Source organism: Vulpes vulpes, chromosome 13, assembly GCF_048418805.1.
Source record: "Vulpes vulpes isolate BD-2025 chromosome 13, VulVul3, whole genome shotgun sequence".
Classification (NCBI taxonomy): Eukaryota; Metazoa; Chordata; class Mammalia; order Carnivora; family Canidae; genus Vulpes; species Vulpes vulpes.
This window is the reverse complement of record NC_132792.1, coordinates 18,374,263-18,396,767: the sequence shown is the minus strand read 5'-3', so window position 1 is coordinate 18,396,767 and position 22,505 is coordinate 18,374,263. Positions and strand designations below refer to the sequence as shown.

The 22,505-nt window shown below is 35.2% G+C and overlaps 1 protein-coding gene across 5 annotated transcripts in view; it reads right to left on the bottom strand.

Annotated features, from left to right (window-relative positions):
• The window catches only part of TAF2 (TATA-box binding protein associated factor 2), a 92,793-nt gene that overhangs the window by 16,505 nt on the left and 53,783 nt on the right, over positions 1 to 22,505 (bottom strand). For 3 of the 5 annotated variants that reach the window (XM_025993388.2, XM_025993389.2, XM_072734009.1), the window contains exons 22-25: positions 18,507 to 18,616; positions 11,483 to 11,712; positions 9,421 to 9,526; positions 6,458 to 6,580 (exon numbers count right to left, since the gene is read on the bottom strand). In XM_025993388.2, the coding sequence (XP_025849173.1) occupies positions 6,458 to 6,580; positions 9,421 to 9,526; positions 11,483 to 11,712; positions 18,507 to 18,616 (569 nt within the window). Of the gene's footprint in view, positions 1 to 6,457; positions 6,581 to 9,420; positions 9,527 to 10,007; positions 10,164 to 11,482; positions 11,713 to 18,506; positions 18,617 to 22,505 lie in introns of all 5 variants that reach the window. The other 2 variants (XM_025993387.2, XM_072734008.1) reach the window with 1 other exon arrangement.

Sequence of the window (22,505 nt, the reverse complement as noted above, 5' to 3'; positions counted from 1 at the left end):
GAATAACTAATGGACTGGAACTAATCGATCACGATCAGAGGATGTTAGCCAACTCATCATTTGAAAAATTATTAACTAAAAAGAGAAGCCATTATTTTCCTCCTCCTCTATGATCTATACCACTGGGTATTAATAGATGAGGGGGGACTCTAGCTTTATAAAATAAACTAGTTTATAAAAATGGAAAGATTAATTAGAATATCACCACCTTGTGGGGCACCTGTGTGGCTCAGTCAGTTGAACATCTATCTGACTATTGATTTTGGCTCAGGTCATGATCTCAGTGTTCTGAGATCCAGCCCTGCATCAGGCTCCAAGCTCAGCAGGGGTGTGCTTGAGATTCTCTCTCTCCCCCTGTCCTTCCTCCTGCTCACACATGTGTACTCTCACTAAATAAATATATAAATCTTAAACAAAAAAGAATATCACTGTCTTGCAACTCTTAGTGAAATAATGGATCGAGGCACTGAACATCTTAGTGGTTAACCTCAGAAAAGAATCAACTCTTTTTTTTTTTTTTAAGATTTTATTTATTCATGAGAGACACACAGAAAGAGGGAGGCAGAGACATAGGCAGAGGGAGAAGCAAGCTTCATGCAGGGAGCCCAATGTGGGACTCGATCCGGGGACTGCAGGATCATGCCCTGAGCCAAAGGCAGATGCTCAACCGCTGAGCCACCCAGGTACCCCAAGAATCAACTCTTAACTATAGGAAACAAACTGAGGGTTGCTAGAGGGGAGGAGGGTGGAGAACAGGTAACTGGGTGATGGACATTAAGGAGGGCAAGTGATGTAGTGAGCACTGAGTATAAGACTGATTAATCACTGACCTCTATCTGAAACTAATAATACATTATGTTAATTAATTGAGTTTAAGTTGAAAAAAATAAAAATAAGTAAATAAAATCTAACTTCCAGTTGAAAAAATAAAAATAAGTAAATAAAATCTAACTTCCACTATTCAAAAAAAAAAAAAAAAAGTCAACCAGACATTGTATATTTCCAGATGGAAGAACACACTGCCATCTATAAACCTGAATACAATTAAGCTTCTATATCCGACTATAAATTTACAAGAAATAAAAAGGACTCTACATGTTAATTATACCACAGGTATAGAATTAGAAAAATACAGACTTGAAAACTACAGCTTAAGACCCTGGTTTCTTTAACAAATATACTGTAAAAGGGAAGAAAAGACAGAGAAAAAGGTAAACTTGAAACCTTAAATTTAAAAAGATGTAAAGGACAGATCAACCAACTACAATGTGTAGACCTTATGTGGATACTGGTTCAAAAAATAAAGTGTGTTAAAAATAAGTATCAGAATGATGGCATAAGTCAACTAACTGAAACTTAAAACACTGGATATTTATAAATATGAAAAAACACGAAAATATTTAAAAATATGAAAAAATTTAATGTTTTAAAGAATGCTACTGTGGTTAATGACTTTTTAAAGTCCTCATCTTTTAGAGATATATACTAAGTTGTTTATGAATAAAGTGATGATCCATGGGATTTGTTTCAAAATTGTTCATAAGGGTGAAAATAGGTAAGGATATAGATTACACAAAGTTGACCATGAGTTGATCGCTATAGAAGCTAAGTAATAAACATGGGGTGGGGGCAGTTCATTATAGTAGTCTGACTCCTTCACAGTTTGCCATAATAAAGTGTTTTTTAAAAAGGAGAAGTTAAGGCATTTGACACTATCCATGAAAATGTTAAATATCCATAGTCTATGGTTTAAAATGTTCATTTCTAGAACTCTATCCTATAAATGTGCTCATACATATGTGCAAAGACACATACACAAAAATATTCACCAGAATAGTATTTGTAACGACAGAACATCTGATAAAACCTAATGTTATTCTATAACCACCACCCTTTAAATCCTAAGTTTTCAATTATTATAGACTATATATATATATGTACAGTCTATATATATATATATATAGTCTATAATATATATTATGTTCATTATACATATATATTCATTATATATATAAAATGATCCATTTATTTTAGAGAGAACATGTGCATAGCAGGGGGGCACAGAGGGAAAGGCAGAATCTCAAGCAGACTCCCGCTGAGTCTGACAAGGCAGGGCTCAACCTCCTGACCCTGAGATCATAACCTGAGCCAAAATCAAGAGTTAGATGCTTAACTGACTGAGCCAGAGCCATTCAGGCTCCCCGACAAAATACATATATATTTTTTGTTTGCTTAATCTCTATCTTTCCTGGATAATTTCACCAGGTCTAATCCAAGGTGGTAAGTACAACTTCCTTCTCATATGGAATTGTATTAACAATCAGATTTGGGACATGTATGAGTTGACTTTCACACTAGCATGATGTCATCTATAGAAGCTCTACTGAGAAAAATGCATGTATTACCATCAACATGACACATTTACGCACATAATTTCATGTATCACTTCGGGGTTTACAAGATTCCTGGGAACCTGAGGCCCACCCAAGGTGAGGTACCACTCTTTTTTAAGCTAAAGAAAGCACTTTTAGACCCTGAAATATGTGTCTCTATGATAGATGGCACATACATAAACAAAGGATTTATACATAATTAAGAATATTGTATTTTCCTATTTCATTCATATGAAAACCACAAAACAGAGTATCTGTTTTGTTGTTCTACCCAATGTTAAATCTTTCCTAGAGATCTAGTAAAATGCACTATGGATAAGGATTTTTGCTGTAGTCAATTTAACAAGTGCAAAATAAACTGAAAGAGGTACTTAATATAAGCCTAATTTAGGGGCTTGTCAGCCCATCTGATTAAAGTGCTGTCAAAATTCAATAACCTGTTAGTTCTCTTAAATTTGTTCACATAGGTAAATGTTTAAACTTAACACAAAACCTGCAGTTTTTATTAGGAAAAGTGTGAAGTCTGGTCTTCGTATTCTTTAGATCACTGTAAAAAATAAAGTGTAAAATTATATCATTAAAATTTAAGTAAAAAAAGAATCAAAGTCTGCTTTTCACATTAGAGTTTCAAAAGAAAAGAACTAGTACTTTCAAAATATATATATTTCTTTTTTTGCGGTAAAGATTTCATGCACTAAAACAGTGATTTTCTGACTTATGCAAGAAGGCATTATGTAATACAGCAGCCCTAGCTAGGCAAAACTGCAGGAACTCTCTTCCTTTTCTTCCCCACTAGGGGTTTCCCTCTGCTCCTGTGCCTGTCACTTCTCTATGCCTCATCACCACAGACAGGCTGTGTCAGGCTGCTGTAGTGATGGAGAGGACACAAGAGGCTGTATGGCCTCCTCTTTGCCTCAGGGGAGAGGAAAGAAATAATAAAGGAAGGAAAATACCCCTGCCACTTCTCTTTTTTTACCCATAAATGGCTTAACCTATCACACATATCATCCTCAAAATATTCTTCTAGCATATGCAAGGAAAGAGAAAATTGGAGGGAAAAAAGAACAAAAAGGAAACCATGACTTGTCCACTACTTAACAGTTTCCACCTCTTCTTTATCTTACCTACACGCCCATTCATCTTCTATCCCACCCCCCAGGTGACATCTGTAACACATTCCAGTTCTCAATTATCTGGTTTGCTGGCTCTTTTAAGAGAGCCATCTCAGGATTCATTTTGGCTCTAGGAAAGGAAGCAGGGCTCCCAATCTCAAAAGCCTTGGACCTAAGGAGATAGCAGAAATGAGTAAGCACAATTCCATTGTGCAACACAAAATGGAAGGCACATCCCTGCCTCAGAGGACTTCTCAGTTAACTCTTTTTCAAGAGAAGCTGGAAATCCAGATTGCTACGTGTAATCTCTTTTTAGTAAACTACTTCAAAAATTTTTGTGAGACTTATATAGAACAAGTAAAAGATGCCTCAGTTGGATGTGCTGAATAAGGCTCTAAATAAGGCCCATTTGTGAACTCTAATTTGGAATCCCTTGGAGAGTTAAGAGAGGTCACAGCTTCCCTTACACTGGTTCTAAGCCTCCTCTCCTCAGCCCTCCAGCTAACAACCTCAGGCCAGGCTAGCTACCACAGCAAGAGACCCTGGCTCCTTCTAGGAGGCAGGAAGAGAGGAAGTCCCTATTTTACTGCCAACTTTGAATTAGGCAAAGTTGTGCTTCTGACATTTCTAAAGATGAAGTTCTAAGGGCCCCTTTTCTCAGAAACATTGTTACAAACAGTGGCTAGGTTTGATACTCTTATTCTTCATGTATGGTGTAAGTTAAAAGGGATTTTAACTTTGTTGGCTAGCTTGGGAAAGTTACCTATCAAATGTAACAATGTATCTATGGGAAAACCACATTTAGAATTCCAAAACAAATATTAGTACAAATAATCTTCTGGAACATCACCATTTGTAAAATGAAAGTTTTCTTTTTTTTTTTTTTTAATTTTTATTTATTTATGATAGTCACACAGAGAGAGAGAGAGAGGCAGAGACACAGGCAGAGGGAGAAGCAGGCTCCATGCACCGGGAGCCCGACGTGGGATTCGATCCCGGGTCTCCAGGATCGCGCCCTGGGCCAAAGGCAGGCGCCAAACCACTGCGCCACCCAGGGATCCCCAAAATGAAAGTTTTCTAAATTCTAATAGTATCACTATTGAATCTTAAGACCTGCTCACTGGCCACAGGGTACTGAATAGCATAAATACATTTAAAAAAATTACAAAAGCACATTAAAAAAACATATTGCAGTTAAGTTTTACAAGTCAGTCCAAGTAATATATGGGTATACACTTTGCCTGATGGCACAAAAAGGTCCTAGCAACCAGAGCTGAAATATTAATACTTTCCTATTCCACACTCTTAGCCCTGTATCTCCTCCTCAGTCTTCCATGAGGTCAAGAGAGCTACAGGACTATAAAAAGAGAGATTCCAAAAAAAGTAAAAGTGGGTTTTTAAAAGCAATAGGGAACTATGATACAAAGGCATATTAGTGGCCACAAAATGGTGTTAAAATTTGCTGCTCCCTCGGTTAGTGCGCCACATCACAAAGAAAAACCAAACAAACATTTTCAGACTCTTTTCTGGAATAAGAAATCATTTAACTGCCGAATTCAGACAGATTTTTTTTTAAAAGGCATGGAAGAACAGGCAGAAGCATCACCCCAAACTATATCAAGAGGTTTAGAATACTCTGAGTCTGATCATTTTTAAAAATGTGGGCAATTTTTCATGGCTAGTAAAATTTTAGTAAGTATAATGGTAATAAAGCAAAATTACACCAACACCAAAAATAAAAACAACAGAACATAAGGCTAGCAAGGCCAAGAAATGTCAAAATTCACTTATCAAAGTGATAAAGACTCCAGCTGATTCTTTCTGAAATAAATTCTGCATGAACCTATTACAGTAAATGCATACAGCCGCACACAGAGAGATATAAGAAAGCAACAATCTGGGGTCTCAATACCAAAATATTCTGAGTTGTTACTCTGGCTTGAATTAATCACAGTTGATCCTTAAGCTCCTCAAATCAATAAACAGCTACTCCTTTGTTTATATCATAAAAACATGGCTTATATAAACAAAATCCATCTGTTGGAATCTTAAAAGTCTGACTAATGACTTTTGGAAAAACTATTCTTTAAAAATGATTTTGCTTATATATCTTGTTTTTCACTCCCTGTTCCTCCAAAACTTGAGAACTGAATCTTTAACACTGAATGTTTATTATTCCTTATCTAAATTATGACCTTTTTCTTTTTTTTTTTTTTTTTGGTAAGCAACTAAAAACAAAATAAGCAGAAGACAATGTAGACAACAAACATATCTGAACTGAATTACTTTTCATAAAATTAAGCCCAACTATTATTTAATAATTTAAAAGACAGAACATCTTAGTTTTCCAGTATAGCATCTAGGCTTCATGACTGACCATGAATGACCAATTGTAAAGCTTTTAAGGGGAGAGGGAAAGGAAAAATAAATAAATGACTTTCACATTTTATAAAAGTATGAAAGGTGCAAATTTGATGGTATCTACTGAAGCTGGCATTTTTCATCTTATACTATTCCAAGAAAAATAATTGCCAGAAAAAAATAATGGATATTTTTAAATGGCATAATAAAGGATGTTTTTCCCCTTTTCTACTCTTTTCTCATTTCCAAGTTTTATAGGAGTGCACTATTTTCAAATAATCTAGTTTAAAATATTCTTAGGGGCACCTGGGTAGGTCAGACGGTTAAACGTCCTACTCAACTTAGATCTTGATCTCACGGTTGTGAGTTCAAGCCCCAAATCAGACTCCAAGCTGGGTGTAGAGTCTACTTAAAAATCAAGAAATAAAATATTCTTTATATTACATAATACAAAGTCAATGTGTTGCAAGAAAAGCAAGTCCTTAGATCTATATTTTCACGTATTTTTTAAGTTGATAAGCTTTATACATTTTGTAGATTTGTTCATAATAATAATAATAATAATAATAATAATAATAATAATAATTTCACCTGTTCCCTTCCGTGCAAGCTCCATGCTCCACTGGGGTTTCGTGGTGGGTGTGCCATCACAGCCTGTTGAGTGCTGAGGTATTAAAGCAGATCGGGAGCTAGTTGGCCGATATTTAGAGAGCCCTATAATACCAAAGAGGGAAAAGAGGCGTTTATTTCTTGGTTTACCAAAAGAAGAAAAAAACCTGACGTGTTTTTATAAGTTAACCTTAAAACCAGAAGCAGTTCAACAGCAGAATTCTAATAAGACTACTACTAACTACTAAAGATCCCATTTGATTTTAATGCTTTGTCATGGTTCCTTTGTGCTTAAGTCTAGGGACAAAACACATTTAAGAAAGACAGTAAAGAGTAACTGGCCTGCAATATATATAAACTGGATTCTGTATTTGAGGTAAAAACCATATTTTATATTATATAAATGGAATTTTGGATATAGTAAAATTTCCCTGTTCTCCCCCAAAATTTGCTAATAAATTCTAATACTCAGCAAATAGATAAAAATAATTTAGGGGTTACAGAAGATATTTCAAAAAGGAAATGTTTTAATGGCATAATGTGAACAGCACTGTAGCAGCTATCAGGAAACCTAGGTTCTGGTTCCAGGTTGTCAACAAATTAGATAATCCAGGTGAGACACTTATCTCATTGTGTCTCAATTCCTTCATCTGACACATGGAAAAGTTCTAAGGTCAGTCTAGTCCTGAGCAGTCTAGTCTATTACTTGAGCGTGTCATTTAGGGCAAGCCACCCAAGATCTCTCTCTTAAATTTACTTGTCTACAAAATGGACTGAATAGGTAAAAAATTGTTAAGATCTCTTACAGTCAGAAAAGCCAAAGAATTCATGATCTGTCAGTTTTCAAATGTATCTTAGGCTCCTATATTCTACCTAAAGCTAGTTCTCAAATTCTACTAGCTTATCTTAGATTACTAAGTAGTGAGAAATAATTTAGGTCTCAACACTAAGATTTAATAAAAAGCAGACCATGGTAGGTAAGGGGGACTTTGTACAACTGTAACAAGTTTAAAAAGGACGGAAAAAAAGAACAGAGAAAAAAATATTCAAATGCAGAAGTCATAAAAGACACCAATATGGGGCATAAATAAATACTCATTTTTTTCCAATAAAAAAAAAAAACAGGAAAAGGACCCAGAAAAAAAATAGTAGTCATATTCCCAATAAAAAATGCATTATAAAGTATACTTGAGGGGGTGCCTGGCTGGCTCAGTCAGTAAAGCATGTTGACTCCTGATTCTGGTATTATGAGTTGAAGTCCACAATGGACAAAGAGATTACTTAAAAAAAAAATTAAACTAAATTTGACTTATCATTTATAATTAATAAGTCTCTTTATAAGTTACTAAATTGGTGGCAAAACAGTACTAGGCATATAAAAATAATGATAAATGAAAATTAATAAATTACATCTTACATATCAACGTGGACGAACTTTAGAAGCATAATGTTGACTGAAAAAAGTCATACTCATATCATACCAGTTTCATAAAATTAAAAAAACAAGTACAAAGAAATCCTATATTTACGTGGTACACTATAAAGAAAAACCAGAGAATGATTAAGTAACAAAAGAAAGTGAAGACAGTATTTCCTTGTAGTGCAAAAGTAGGTGAACAGAACTAGGGAAGAGGCAGAAGAGGAATGACAAGCATGGGGTCTAAGACGCAGGTTAAAGTGGAGAGAGGTTCACAGATCTTTGATGACTCTATAAAATTATAAAATGGTGATGATATAAGCTAGGTATTAACTCTTGAAAAAGCATTATGATAAAATGTATTAAGAACTGTAAAAATCTGAGACGCTTCAGTGGCTCAGTGGTTAAGTGTCTGCCTTCGGCTCAGGGGGTGATCTTGGAGTCCCGGGATTGAGTGCTGCATCAGGCTCCCCCAGGGAGCCTGTTTCTCCCTTTACTATGTTCTCTGCCTCTCTGTGTGTCTCCCATGAATAAATAAATCTTTAAAAAGAAAAAAAAAAAAAAAAAGAACTGTAAAAAAAAAAGTCTCTCATAATACAGTTAAAATTAACTTTGCACCAATAATACATTTTGGGAAACATATCCATGAATATAATTTGACAAAAAAGAAACAAAAGTTTTTGAATGAAGATATCCAGCACAGAATTATCTGTAATAAAAAAAAAAATTGAAACAATGTAAATACCTACCAAGAAGGAAAAATAAAGTATATTATATCAACTCAATACTGTTTCAGATACTATTTTCAAAAGAAAAGTTTATATTTGAGAGATGCATGCAAAAATTTATGATATTATATGAAACAGGGAGGCAAAGAGAGAAACCTGTTACTGGGGGGATTAGTTTCAGTCAAAATTTTAAAATTATGGTTATATTAAAAAGAAAATAGGTCTAATATTTTATTTTGAGGTTAGGTAGATTACAAAAAAACAAAAACAAAAACAAAAAACCAATAACCAAAAAACCAACCAACCAAACAAACAAACAAACAAAAAAACCTTTAAAAAGAACCCTAAAGCTACTGGAAGGAATCTGTTGAATGTTTTTTTAAACAAACAAACCCAGAAGTATGGCAAATACATAAAAAGACCAAAATAAAATAGAATTTTAAAAATATCCTTTAAAAAAACTTATTCCTATGCTGATACACCTTATAATCTTTTTTATTTTAAATATTTTATCTATTTATTCATGAGAGACACAAAGAGAGGCAGAGACATAGGCAGAGGGAGAAGCAGGCTCCCTGCTGGGGGGCCTGATGCAGGACTTGATCCCAGGATCCATGGTCACAACCTGAATCAAAGGCAGATGCTCAACCACTGGGCCACCCAGGTGCCCCTTCCCCTTATAATCCAATACAATCTAGTATTTTCTAGTTACTTTTAAACTTTATAGTTGTTCACTTGTAAATAAAGCAACAAGCCTTTATTTGTAGCACCATGTGAACTCTCTTGTATACCAATCTTACCTGGAGTCGATGGCCTTTCAAGCATGTTCAAATGATGAGAAATAAACGCCTGGCTATCATGAACAGTGTCCATATCAATTTCCTCCTCATCTTGAGAATTTGAGAACTAAAACACATACACAAAACAAAGGCGAAAAGAAGCCATTATATTGCTTTACATTTGGATCGTAGCTCTTAGGAAAGGTAGCAGAGAGGTCACAGAACATACCCCCACATCTTAAAAGGAAAAATAGTCTTTTTCTCAAAAAGTACTAAGAGTAAGAAAAGATTAAATGGTCCAGCCTCCAAAAGAAGCTGAATGGATATTACTGGAAATGAAATAGCAACTAAAATCTACTCCTATATTGTGGGAAGAGGGAGTAAGCTGTGGTAAATCACACACACAGTTCCTACCCCAAACAGAGAAGTAGTATGTGGTAATGAAAGTTAAATCAGATGGAAGATCTTAAATGGGCATTTGGGTTCTTTTATGATTCAGTCTGCCCCATCTGTTCCTGCTATGGAAAAACCATTGGAAGTATTCAAAAAGATTTACAAGAAGGTGAATATCCTACACTATTAATACAGGTTTAACCTGTATTTCTTACTCTGATTTTGAGTTTGACTTTACTGCTATCCTCATTCTTCTCCAGTATTTGACCAGGTTCTAGTGGGGACCCCAGTGGTGTATCAGCCTTCCTCTTCACTCCCTGCTGATGAGCTGACATATTACATGATGCTTCCTTGGCAAGGTGATCATCTTCCTGCGGCAATATTCAAGATCAAAATTAGATTTCTGAAGACAAGTAGCTCATATTATAGCTGAACACTAATAGCTACAGCAACCATGCAGATTAGAGCATGCCCAGTGCTTAAAAATTATCAGCAATGGGCTTAAAATAAACTTCCCCTTTTCCTGTCTGCTAGTCTTTTTGGGGGGAGATCAGAGGTATATAAGTGAACTTCTAGAGCTTTCCCAAAAGAGTATATTTTGGTGTCATTTTCTCCCTTCTCCTGAAGACTCCAAGAATGAATGTAACACATATGGGCAAGAATTATAAACATTATTTGTTTCTACAAGTTCTAAGTATTCAGATTTGAAAGAGCATTTTTGTGAGTCTCATTTTTTCCTATTGAAAGATCTTACTCCTTCATAATCCAAACTCTAGAATACATTTCAAATTTACAACAAATACATACAATCACATTCCAGGAAATCTAGGTGAATAAATAAATTTAAAATGATTATCACTAACTACCATTAAGAGAATCTCAGTTTTCAAGTGTCAAAACACCAGTAGGGAATTGCCAGGCAAGTAATCTGGTCTAAATATTGGCGAAAAATGAAGCATGAATTATTGGGAACATTTTGGTATTAATATGAAAATCGTTTCAGGAAAACTTTCTTTAAATTATAGTAAAATGATTATGTATCCTAAAGGTCTTTTTATAAAAAGTCTGGTAATTTTATAATGCACAGCTAGAAATAAAAGCTTTTTAAAAGGCAAACACAGACACACGTACATAAATAAAACAGTAATGCAAAATCTCCTCCCAAATCAGCAGCTTACTCATTTACCTGACCAGTCATTGCTATTTATTTGATAAGCATTTGTCAGGCACTTATCATATGCTTAGAATTGTGCTATGTATGATACAGAGAAGCAAAAAAACAAAACAAAAAACAAAACAGAACAAAAAACCCATAAAATAAAAAACAAAAAAACAGGTAGAGCCCCTATGTTCAAATAGTTTGCCAACAGCATATATGGACAAGATTAAATATTCATTTCGATTTTCTGCTACTCAAGGAAGAAATTCAACACTCCAGTACAAAAACATGATGTCACCACAAAAGGAGTCAATGGACTGGCAGCACATCATTTGTCATGTGCAGCTATGTAGTTTGTCAGAAGCATTTTATAAACTGTAAAGTACTAAACTACTGTCAGCTAGTTGTTTGTTTTTTAAGTGCACATGAAACTTAGTGGCTTTAAAATTTGCCAGTCAAAACAGCAATTCTCTTCTCTAGATAGCTCTATATAATGAAACTACATCTTCATATAATACATTGGATTCTTACAGGGTTCTGAAATCCAACTAGCTGTGCGTGACTACTTGGATTAATCGCGGCTTCTTGGTTGCCTGCTATGGCCTCTGGAATTATGGTCGGATTCAAGACAGCTTTTTTCTCTTTTAGATTAAGAACCAACCCAAGCTCTGGTAAGGGCAAGCAGGAAGGTCTACTGAGGCCAAAAAGTGTGAAGTACAAGTCCACAGCACCACACCGTAACCTCCAGTCATGTGAAGTTCCTAAGAAGTAAATAATAAAGAAATAAGTCAATATGTACTCTTTTTAAAAGTTTTTTTTTAAATTTTTATTTATTTATGATAGTCACACACACAGAGAGAGAGAGAGAGAGAGGCAGAGACATAGGCAGAGGGAGAAGCAGGCTCCATGCACCGGGAGCCCGACATGGGATTCGATCCCGGGTCTCCAGGATCACGCCCTGGGCCAAAGGCAGGCGCTAAACCGCTATGGCACCCAGGGATCCCAATATGTACTGTTAATCATAAATTTTTTACTGCTCCAGAACCTATACAGAGGAAAAGGATTATGATGTCAAGGGGCTATCTAATGACCTAGGCTGAACGGGCAAACCTTCTACTCTAAAGATGCATCTTATCTTAACATAGATACTTAGAAATTGTTATAGAAGCAGTAAATGAAAAGTATTTTTCATTTTTAAAAAAGATTATTTGAGAGAGAAAGAGAGAGAGCGTGCACATGTGTGTGGGGGAGTTGGAGTGGGGACTGGGGGAGTGGGAGACAGCATCTAAAGCAGACTCTGTGCTGAGTGTGGAGTTCATGTGGGGCTTGATCTCTCAACCTTGAGGTCATGACCTACGCTGATATCATCAAGAGTTGGCTTTACTGACTAACCACCCAGGTGCCCCTGGAAGCAGTATATAACAATGAATAACTAATTATGTTTATAATTGGAAAAAATGTTATTACACCATTTTTTTTTTTTTTTTAAGATTTGAGAGAGAGCAAGCGAGTGAGGGGTGGGGGCAGAGGGAGAGGGAGAGAAGCAGACTCCCTGCTGAACACAGCCCGATGCAGGACTCTATCTCATGACCCTGAGATCATGACCTAAGCTGAAAGCAAGAACTGGATGCTTAACCAACTGAGCCATCAAGGCACCCCCATTATACCATTCTTCTTAGCAAATGAATGTTAGATATCCACTAAAACTTTAATAATCCAAAAACAGTATTTTTTCTGACTTTAAATCTTCCTTTAAATTCTTCCTCCTTGGTAACTACTCCATTCATTCTGTTCATCTTGTCTGATCTTCTTAAATAGTCCATTAGGAAGACAGCACTCCATGAGCCTTTATGAACTTTACCACCTGAAACAAATTCTGTCGAATTTATTACTTTCAGATTTTAAATGTGGTAAGAAACCCTACAATTACTTAAAATAACAGGATTCAAAACTTTTATTGAGGAGGAGAAAAACGTTTTGGTAAATGTCTTATATTTGCGTTGCTCTACTAGATATTTGTTTAAAAAATAAAAATAAAAGGAAAAGGCAAACCCCAGAGATATCAACAGCTGGTAAAAACATACTGACAAGAAGACTGAATGATTCGTGTACAAATTTGGTTTAAAGTAGTTGAGATATTAGAGGCAAATTCTTTCAATTTCTCTGATTAATGTCTTTTTCATTTCCAAAATAAGGGTCTTGATCTTAGATTATACCTTATCCTATATCAATAGCAGATCAGAGAGCAAATCAATAGAGTTCTTTCTCACTTTCCTTTTTTTTTTTGCCAACAGAACACTCCAGGTAGATATTGCCATCGAATGGAACTGATTGACAGGATGAAATCTGTCACCTAGGGCTAGAGAATTGCTATGGTTTCTGGGCAAAATTTAAAATGATGTACAGAATTTAAAACAAATGAAAGTGACACATATATTCTTCTGGGTAAGAAAAACCTTACAAATACTTAATTGTGACCAAGAACTGTGATTTCAAAAGAGGACCATAATGCTTAAAAAGGAGAGACAAAAGGGAAAGAGGTTGCTACAGCAAATTTTAGACAAAATAGTATTAATATTAAGCTTTGTGGTTCTCAACAAATGTTAGAATGAATAAATAAACTGTCACCAATCAAACAGTAATTCCAACGAGACATATCCCAACAGGTTAAGTAAATGTGACGTAAATACATGAGAGGAATCCTATATTCAGGATTGAATTCAATCCTATATTCAGTCTGTATAAATACAGACTTCATACTATATACCACGCCGCACGAGGTACCTTATATGCTTTGGAACAGCTATCATCAATCCTACGTGAGACATCTTCAACCATGCTATTGTGTGGTAAGGTAGCAGAAAGATAAAGAGTTCGTGAGAAGGATGAGGTTTTTGTCACAATAACTACAGAGAAACTAGACATGGGAACAGTATAGACTGAAAAGTAAGGATTTTATTGGAAATCCATTTCCTTCTCTGGAATATGCAGATCTGGACATTTTAATGGCCTAACATGGCTTAATTTTATCCACTACTCTCCTGGTCAAAGCACTTTGCGCATGTAAGTTCACAAAGAACAGGTATCAGATTCCTGAGCCTTTTATTACAAAGGCTAGATGCGCTCAGAGCTCTGAAGGAGGGAGGGAATTCTGCCAGAGCACTAGCACTACCTACTCATGGGTGTTGCAAGAAAAGGAGTGAATCTTAGGCATTTTATCAGTAAAGAAAACTGGAACGGTTTAGGGTACATTTACACTGGAAGAAAAGTTAACCTTAAAGATTGTTATCACCTAATTATGTCTGCTGCAAATAACCACCTTGAACTGTGTTGTAGATGACATCAAAACCAGTAAGGCAATTAAGTGTGAATTCCTCAAAGTTTAAAAAAAAATTATTAGCAAATGGAAAATGTACATTTTGATGAACATCAAAATTTTGTTTTTTGTTTTTCTGTTTCTTTAAAGTCAGCTGAAGGATGATTATGTAGCATAGTGAAGGCTGCTAAATGCACTGAACTAGAATGAGAATTTTTTTTAACTTTTTATTTCTACTTGGTCTTTTTTCTTTTGTTTTGAACATTTTATCTATGTCAAAAAGAGAGAGCACATGTGTGCCCATGAGCAGTGGGGAGGGGCAGAGCGAGAGAAAGAAGCATGCTCCTTGCTGAGCAGGAAGTGAGACCAGGCACTCGATCCCAGGACCCTGAGATCATGAGCTGAGCTAAAGGCAGATGCTTAACCAACTGAGCCACCCAGGTGCTCCATGGTTTGTTTTGTTATGTTTTGTTTTTGAAGATTTTGGTAGATTTTTAACTTGGATGGAGGAATGAAAATCGTTTTGTTCCTGAGAAAAATTACTGATAGTGTTTTTTCCCCTCAAAGAATTGATCTGTAAGTATTAAAATTTAGGGCTGATAAAAGGGAGCTAAAAAAATGAAAAGCAGTACCTCCTATAAAAATTATAAAAGGGAAAAAATCAAAGCTCCATTACATTTCAAAATCATGGAACAAAAATCTTAAAAAATGGTTGTTATTATTTATAGTGCAATTAAGTTGAATGGTAAAATGGGGAAAGCAGTTCTGCTAAATTAGTTAGCTCTGTGATCTTGGGCAAGTCAGGCACTTGGGCCCTAAAATGAGAGCATGGATCTGAGGTGATGCTTAAGATTCCCCTCAGGTCAAAAATTCTAATATCTCAAATCAATCAATTCCATTAAAGAGAGGCTCTGAAACAGCTCCTGGTTTCTACCCTCAGTTACAGATTTTGAAGACTGTCTTCTAGCTTAAATGACCCCAATCACTTAAGTGGCAATGAATGCTCATATATATGAAAATATACAAGGCATTATTCTCTCAAGTCAAACGCTGTCCATCCTGTCCTCACAAGCAGTTATACTTTGGGACCCACCTTGTTTACTTGGAACAGAAGAACACTCATGAAGAAAGTAGGAAACCTAGTATTGATACTCTACAAAAATCACGAAGTATCTAGAGACAAATCCCCAAAATAGAAAATCCGATCCTAAAAGGATCATCTCTTCATTTTTTGAAGTAATCTCTATTAAAGCTAATCAAGCCAAAAACCTGATAAGAAGAAAGCTCACTTTGAAAGCCACTGTTTCCAAGACATTTTTCAATAAACCCAGCATTTCTTATTGATGAAAAAAGCTTGGGAATTTGAACAGAGTTGAGCCAGGCAAACAACAACTGCCATAGGGCAGCTGTGTCCTGATCTCTCTCCATGCATACAACACTAAGTACAAACATTTCACTCACATCCACGTGTGTGTATACATATGTAATTTCCTACAAAAAATATATAGTAATACGTTTTCATTCTCTTCACCACTCTTCTTCTTCCTAAAAAGGATTGTTTGGGAGGAAAAGAACCAGAAGGCCAGAACTCTGAAATCTTCTGGTGTTAATATCAAAACTGTCTATCTTCTAACTCTGAAACCTAGCAAATTCCACCAAACTGATTTAGAAGTTGTCTTTCATTCTACCCCCTAGAGTATAGTTATATACTTCTAAACACTAAAAAGTATGATGTAAACAGCCCTCAATGTCCTGAGCAATTTTATAAACGCTTTCGTGTTATCCTTACAGTAATATGGTAAACAATGAAAAGCAGTTAGGGAGTAAGGGCTAAGATTTCTTCCATAATGATATATAATCTCTTCAAAGCCAGTCTCTATCTTGAGAAATGAAGAAACACTGTTAATCAGGTAAGACCTGATAAAGTACTTATGTTTTAAATGGAAAAATAAAAATTCCAAGTACTAAGTTCTTAATTTTTAAATGTATTTTTTAAATGTATTTTTAAAAATTATTATAATGTTGGTCTATAATTCAGTATCTTACGCAGAGCTATAAAAGGTAGGATTCTCATGTATTCTGAGTTTTTTTTTTTAATTTCATTCTTTTTTTATTTTTTTAAGATTTTATTTATTTATTCATGAGAGACACACAGAGAGAGAGAGAGATGCATAGACACAGGCAGAGGGAGAAGCAGGCTCCATGCAGGGAGCCCGACGTGGGACTCGATGCCGGGTCTCCAGGATCACACTCCAGGCCAAAGGCGGCGCTAAACCACTGCGCCACCGGGGCTGCCCTGTATTCTGAGTTTTAAAACAGTTTTCTCCGGGAAAGGAAAATCATTTCTTTCTGTGTGGAAAAAATGTATATACAGCTAATAGAAGAGAGCCAGGTCCTAACTCCACTTGTTCCTCACTGTATGCAGGATAAACTGCCAACTTCTGAGGGTCCTTCACTTTTCATCCTAATCTATTTTTCGAGATAACACTGTCAAACCCCTTTTTAGAACTTGAGGCTTTTATATATAATTCTCTTTAATTCTCTTACCTAAAATGTCTTCTGTGGCATACTCTCCCACTCCTTAAGAGCTAGCTCAAATGTCACTATCCCACGAACATTCTGCCATTCTCTGCAGGGTTCATGGTTCTGTTCTTCATGTTTCTAGAGTACTTTTCTCTTTATTTCAGTAACTACCTGTTTGTAGTGTAATTCTTATGCACACAAAACATAGTACAGTGACAAACTGGAGGTGCTCAAGAAATAAATGGTGAATAAACGAACACCTGAAGCTTTAAAAAGAACTGCCCATGAATAATGTGATACTTGTAATTAAAAATAAAACTATTTAAGATTCTTAAGCAACTAGGGGACAAAGACCATATAATATGAAAGAGGTTTCTCTTAAAAATGCTTATTCTTTTTGAGGAGCATTACTCTTTAAAAGCTGTGTAAGATTATGAAACTGAGGGACAGAAGTTATACAATTACTTAGCATCACAATGCTAGTAAATAAAATAATTTTTTAAGAAGAATCAGACTTGGTATTTAGTTGTAATTTAGTAACATGCGTACAGGAATGAATCTCAACTGCTCTCTCACCATCTCCCTGGCACAGTTGATCTTTTAAGTAAAATAAATTTACCTTTTAATTTAATTTTATTTTTTTTTAAGATTTATCTATTTATTCATGAGAGACGCAGAAAGAGAGAGGCAGAGACACAGGCAGAGGGAGAAGTAGGCCTCTCAAAGGAAGCCCAATGTGGGACTTGATCCTGGATCCTGGGATCACGCCTTGAGCTGAAGGCACATGCTTAACCGCTGAGCCAGCTAGGCATCCCTTTTAATTGAATTTTAAACCAAAATCAGTATTACAATTTCAACACATCAGAGCCATAAAGCAAATTTTCTTTAAATATATACATTTACAAGTCAACTGGAAAAGACCAAAAATTCAATTGAATAAAAATGGCAAAGAATATGAATGACCCACAAAAAAAAAGGAACTACAGCTCCAATATGTGAGAAGCATGATGATATCATTACTCTGTTAGTTTAAGAACATTTTGGGCACTTAATATGAACTAGATACTGTGCTTCACAGATGGTAACTCTCACTGAATTTTCATTTGCAGAGGCAGGCATCATCATCTCCATTTCATAAATGGAGATTCACAGGCTTAGACAAGTCACACCTTGTAAATCATTCAGCTGCGACTTGCCTCTCATCCAATTGGTTCCGGAACCTATACTTAGGAGCACTAGGCTATCCTGTCTCTTGACTTCACCCGAATAAAGTGAATTCAAACTGTTATGAGATATCATGGTGTCCAGTGTGCAGAACAGCAACATACACTGCTTCTGAAAGGATACACAGTAAACTGGTTGCCCCCTGGGAAAGGCCACTAGGTAGTGAGGGAAAATAGGTGAGAAGAACTATTTTTCAACTCTCTGTAATCGTCTGATATAAAAATAACAACTTTGCAGGTCCATGTTTATAGCTCTTTAAACATTTGGGATATTTCCACATAAATCAGTATTTTTGTTTCCTCAACCACCTTGTGAGGGAAAGTGAGTGAATATATCCTCAATAAATGTCACCATGCTCACCATTGTAAAGGCAGATGTGATAAAGTATCCTTCTTAAAAAAAATTGGGCACAAAAATTAACCATAATTCTTTACTGAAAATCTGTTGTAAAATGGAAGTATTCCAATAATAAAATTTTCAAAAAATTCCTACCAGAGTTCATAAGTTTCCAAAGTTGATCTACCAAGGCTTCATTGCATAACGGAGACTCCATGTTCTTAGTAAATGGTGGGTTCTTAGTCAACATGTTTAGAATCTTATGTCTGAAAGATAAAGACAAATCAAACTTTTGCTGACCATGAAATAAAAACATTTGAAAATTGTATCATCTCTTCTTAGATTTATCTTTGTGTTTAATTTCACTTCAAAAGATACTATTTTACACATCCTAAATATTTACCATTGTTTTTTCACTAAAAAGATTCTAGTGGGTTTGTTCTTTCTAAAATTACCTTAATGTATAATGAGGTCTTTAAAAACCTGATTCTATGTATTCCTAACCACCCTTTGCCATCCCATTTCTATAATGAATGTTTTATTCTCCTTAGGAAAAAAATTTTTTAAAAGATTTTATTTATTTATTCATGAGAGACACAAAGAGAGGCAGAGACATAGGCAGAGGGAGAGCAGGCTCCCTGCAGGGAGCCTGATGCGGGACTCAATCCTAGGATCCCAGGACCATGACCTGAGCCGAAGGCAGAAGCTCAATCACTAAGCTGCCAAGGTGCCCCTCCTTATAAAAATTTTTAAAGACAGGTCAGTAAATACAAAAATCTTACAATGGGGTAAAAAAAAATTACATATGAACCAAGAAGTCTATACTGAGGTAATAAAATGAATATAAACTTCCTATTATAGTATCTTCATGAAGCATGGAAATGTGCAGAAGCATTTAAAATATGGAGACTAAAAAGAGGTTTCTTCAAAATAAGCTGAAGTTTAGAGGAGTTAATTAGTAAAAGTATCCTCATGGAAAGTAACAGTTAAAGTCCACTACTGGGAGTTATCTCCTCTGAGAGGCCGGCCACCTGAACACTTCCGGAGTCTTCTAAAAATAGGGCAATGTGAGCAAACAAAATTTGAAAGAGAAAATGTCCAATGGTTTGAGTAGGAGATGCCAGAGAAAGAGGATAGAGGAAGAAAAGGAAAAGCAAGGAGGCTATTACGGTAGTAGTCTAACATTTAGTACAGGGATAAGAGCCAGGCCCAGGCCTAAGAGATTCAAGACCACAGAATAATGGCATGCTTGCATAGAGAAGAAACTTAGGCTGTAATTATAAATGAGATTAGCAAAACCTTAAAGGTAAACCCAGGCAGGTTTTATATTTAACTGTTGGTGGAATGGCATAGGATTTGTACTTGATGAAGAGTTGGGAGGAAAGTGGAACTACTAGGTTGCAGATTAAGATACTTAACCTCCTTTGGCTTCAATTTTGTCTGTGAAACTGAAAGATGTGGACTCTCACTTTAACTACCTTTTGTGCTTTTGTTCTTTGAAATTTCAAAACTACTGAAGAGCCATGCAAACAAAAAGTGAAATGGAGCTATAGATGTAATATACAGATAGGTAATATGAAGGAGGATACCTATCTTCATGGATATTTCCTATCAATTTTTTGTACCTTTATAAATAAATGCAATTAGTCCTTAAAGATCTCAAAAATCTATCTATAAGAATAGATCAATATTACAGGTAATAATCTTTAAGAATATGGATGAGTTTATTCTTTAGACCACGTAAATGTTGTTATACTTTTAGCTTGCATTAAGGAAAGTTTCTTATTTGGCTGCTTTCCCAGTTACCCCAATTACCAAAGTAGTAGGGTCCAATTAATAAAGCTTCATGGAGTTTACCCAGATCATTAGAAACTCTATGGAGCCGTAGCAGTGAACTATAAAGAGTGCACTGAGGATATCTCTGAAATGATCTTTAAAAGAGCAATGAGGGATCCCTGGGTGGCGCAGCGGTTTGGCGCCTGCCTTTGGCCCAGGGCGCGATCCTGGAGACCCGGGATCGAATCCCACATCAGGCTCCCGGTGCATGGAGCCTGCTTCTCCCTCTGCCTGTGTCTCCGCCTCTCTCTCTCTCTCTCTCTCTCTCTGTGACTATCATAAATAAATAAATAAAAAAAAAAATTAAAAAAAAAAAGATTTTAAAAGAGCAATGATAATCAGTGCATGTATTACTATTATCACATTAAACATTTCTTCAAATTTTGTTTTTCTCTAAAGTTTAGATGATAGAAGAAAGGATTTTACATAGAAATACTTATAAATGACTAAATATCCAAAGCGATACTCAGAGGAGATAAAGTTTAAGGGAAAACAATGAGAATCTCACAGTTTTACAGAGAGGAAGCATAAAAATTCAGAATAAGCATATGCTTCAGACAACTGGAACAGACCTAAAGCAAATCCTGAGAAAACCATAGATTTATACATTTGCTGCTATAAACAGCAGGAAAAACATCATAGTATTTCCCTAAGCAGTTGAGAATTTCCTTGGTAGGCCAGTCCAATCTACTGTCAATCACTACCAATAAGAAACTCAAATCAAACCCCAAAAATGCTCAAAAATCTCTCATGAGAAAAAGCACAAAATGTATGTGTATCTCTTGAGGGACTGATATACTATGATCATATGTATACTTAATTCTAAAACCACAATATAATTCCATGTCATCATTAAAACAATCCTATCCATTCTAAAGAAAATATAATTAATAGTTATTCCTATCAATATAACAAATATATTCATGGATAGTAATACCTGGAAGCAATAATCCAAAATGTTACATGTTTCCGGTTGAAATAATTATAAACTATTTTTAAGTTTTCTTCTTAACGTGATTTTGTTACTTTCCAAATTTCTGAGTATTGTAAAAAGTCATGCTCTGTGATGAATCACTAAATTCTACCCCTGAAACCAATAGTACACTATATATTAACTCGAATTTAAATAAAATCTTGAAAAAAAGAAAAAAGTCATGCCCACTGAAAGGAAACTGTAATTTTCAAAAAATGTAAATTTTGTTTTAGTTTAAAAATAGGACACCTAGATATATTTATTGAAAAACTATGCACTTAGATTTTTTTCCTTTTTCCTTTTTTAGATCATTTCTCTATCTTATCATACATGTAAAATGAACAGTGAACTTTATGAAAAGTGTTAGTAATCTGTCAGGTCAATATACAGGTTAACTAAAGTGCATTTATTTAAATTCTCAAGATATCATCATGAAGAACTAATCTATAATCTGAAAATCTTCTATTGAGAGAAAACCATACAAATAAGGTAGACAATTCTATTATTATATTTAAAACAGCAACCCAACATGAAAGACTGAGAACTCCCCCAAACATTTCAAAATAAACACATTAAAACTTTTTTCTGTATACAGTTGTCAACAGAGATAAAATCACTTCTCTTTAACCACTTCTCTTTAACATATGAAAGAAGTTAAAAATATGTATGACTAGGAAAAAAGCCCTACATGATTAGATGAAAAAGGAAAAAAATTGCATTTAATCACTGTTTCTCTTGTATTGAACCATGAATATATAAGGCACCATGCTATGTTCTAGACATACAGTGACAAAAGGAAACATGTCCCTGTCTTTTTGGAACTTATATTCTCTCATGGGGGAGATAAAGATAATCAAATAGTTCCAGTTATAAAATTAATACTTATATATAGGAAGTATTTTATTTCAATATAGGAAAAATTGTAGGATTTTTATGGACGATTATGACTTCAGAGACGGTATCTAGTACAGGGAATCAAGGAAGCATCCCTACAGAAACAATGTTCAAGTTCAGCGCTAAAGAATCAAGGAATAATTACAGGTAATTTGGGTTTTTTTTCCTCCAGACTTTAAGGTTTCACCCTAAAATTCTTCAGAACTTTATTCAACTCTACCAAATTACTCTACCAGTAATTGATATATATATATAATAATAAACACAGAAAAGGAAAATCAACATATATTTTTAAAATTTAATTCCTATTGGGGGGCCCGGTGGCTAAGTCAGTTGAGCATCCAACTTTTGATTTCAGCTCAGGACATGATCTCATGGATTGTGAGACTGATGAGCCCTGTATCAGGCTACACACTCAGCAGAGAATCCACTTGGTGATTCTCTTTCTCTCT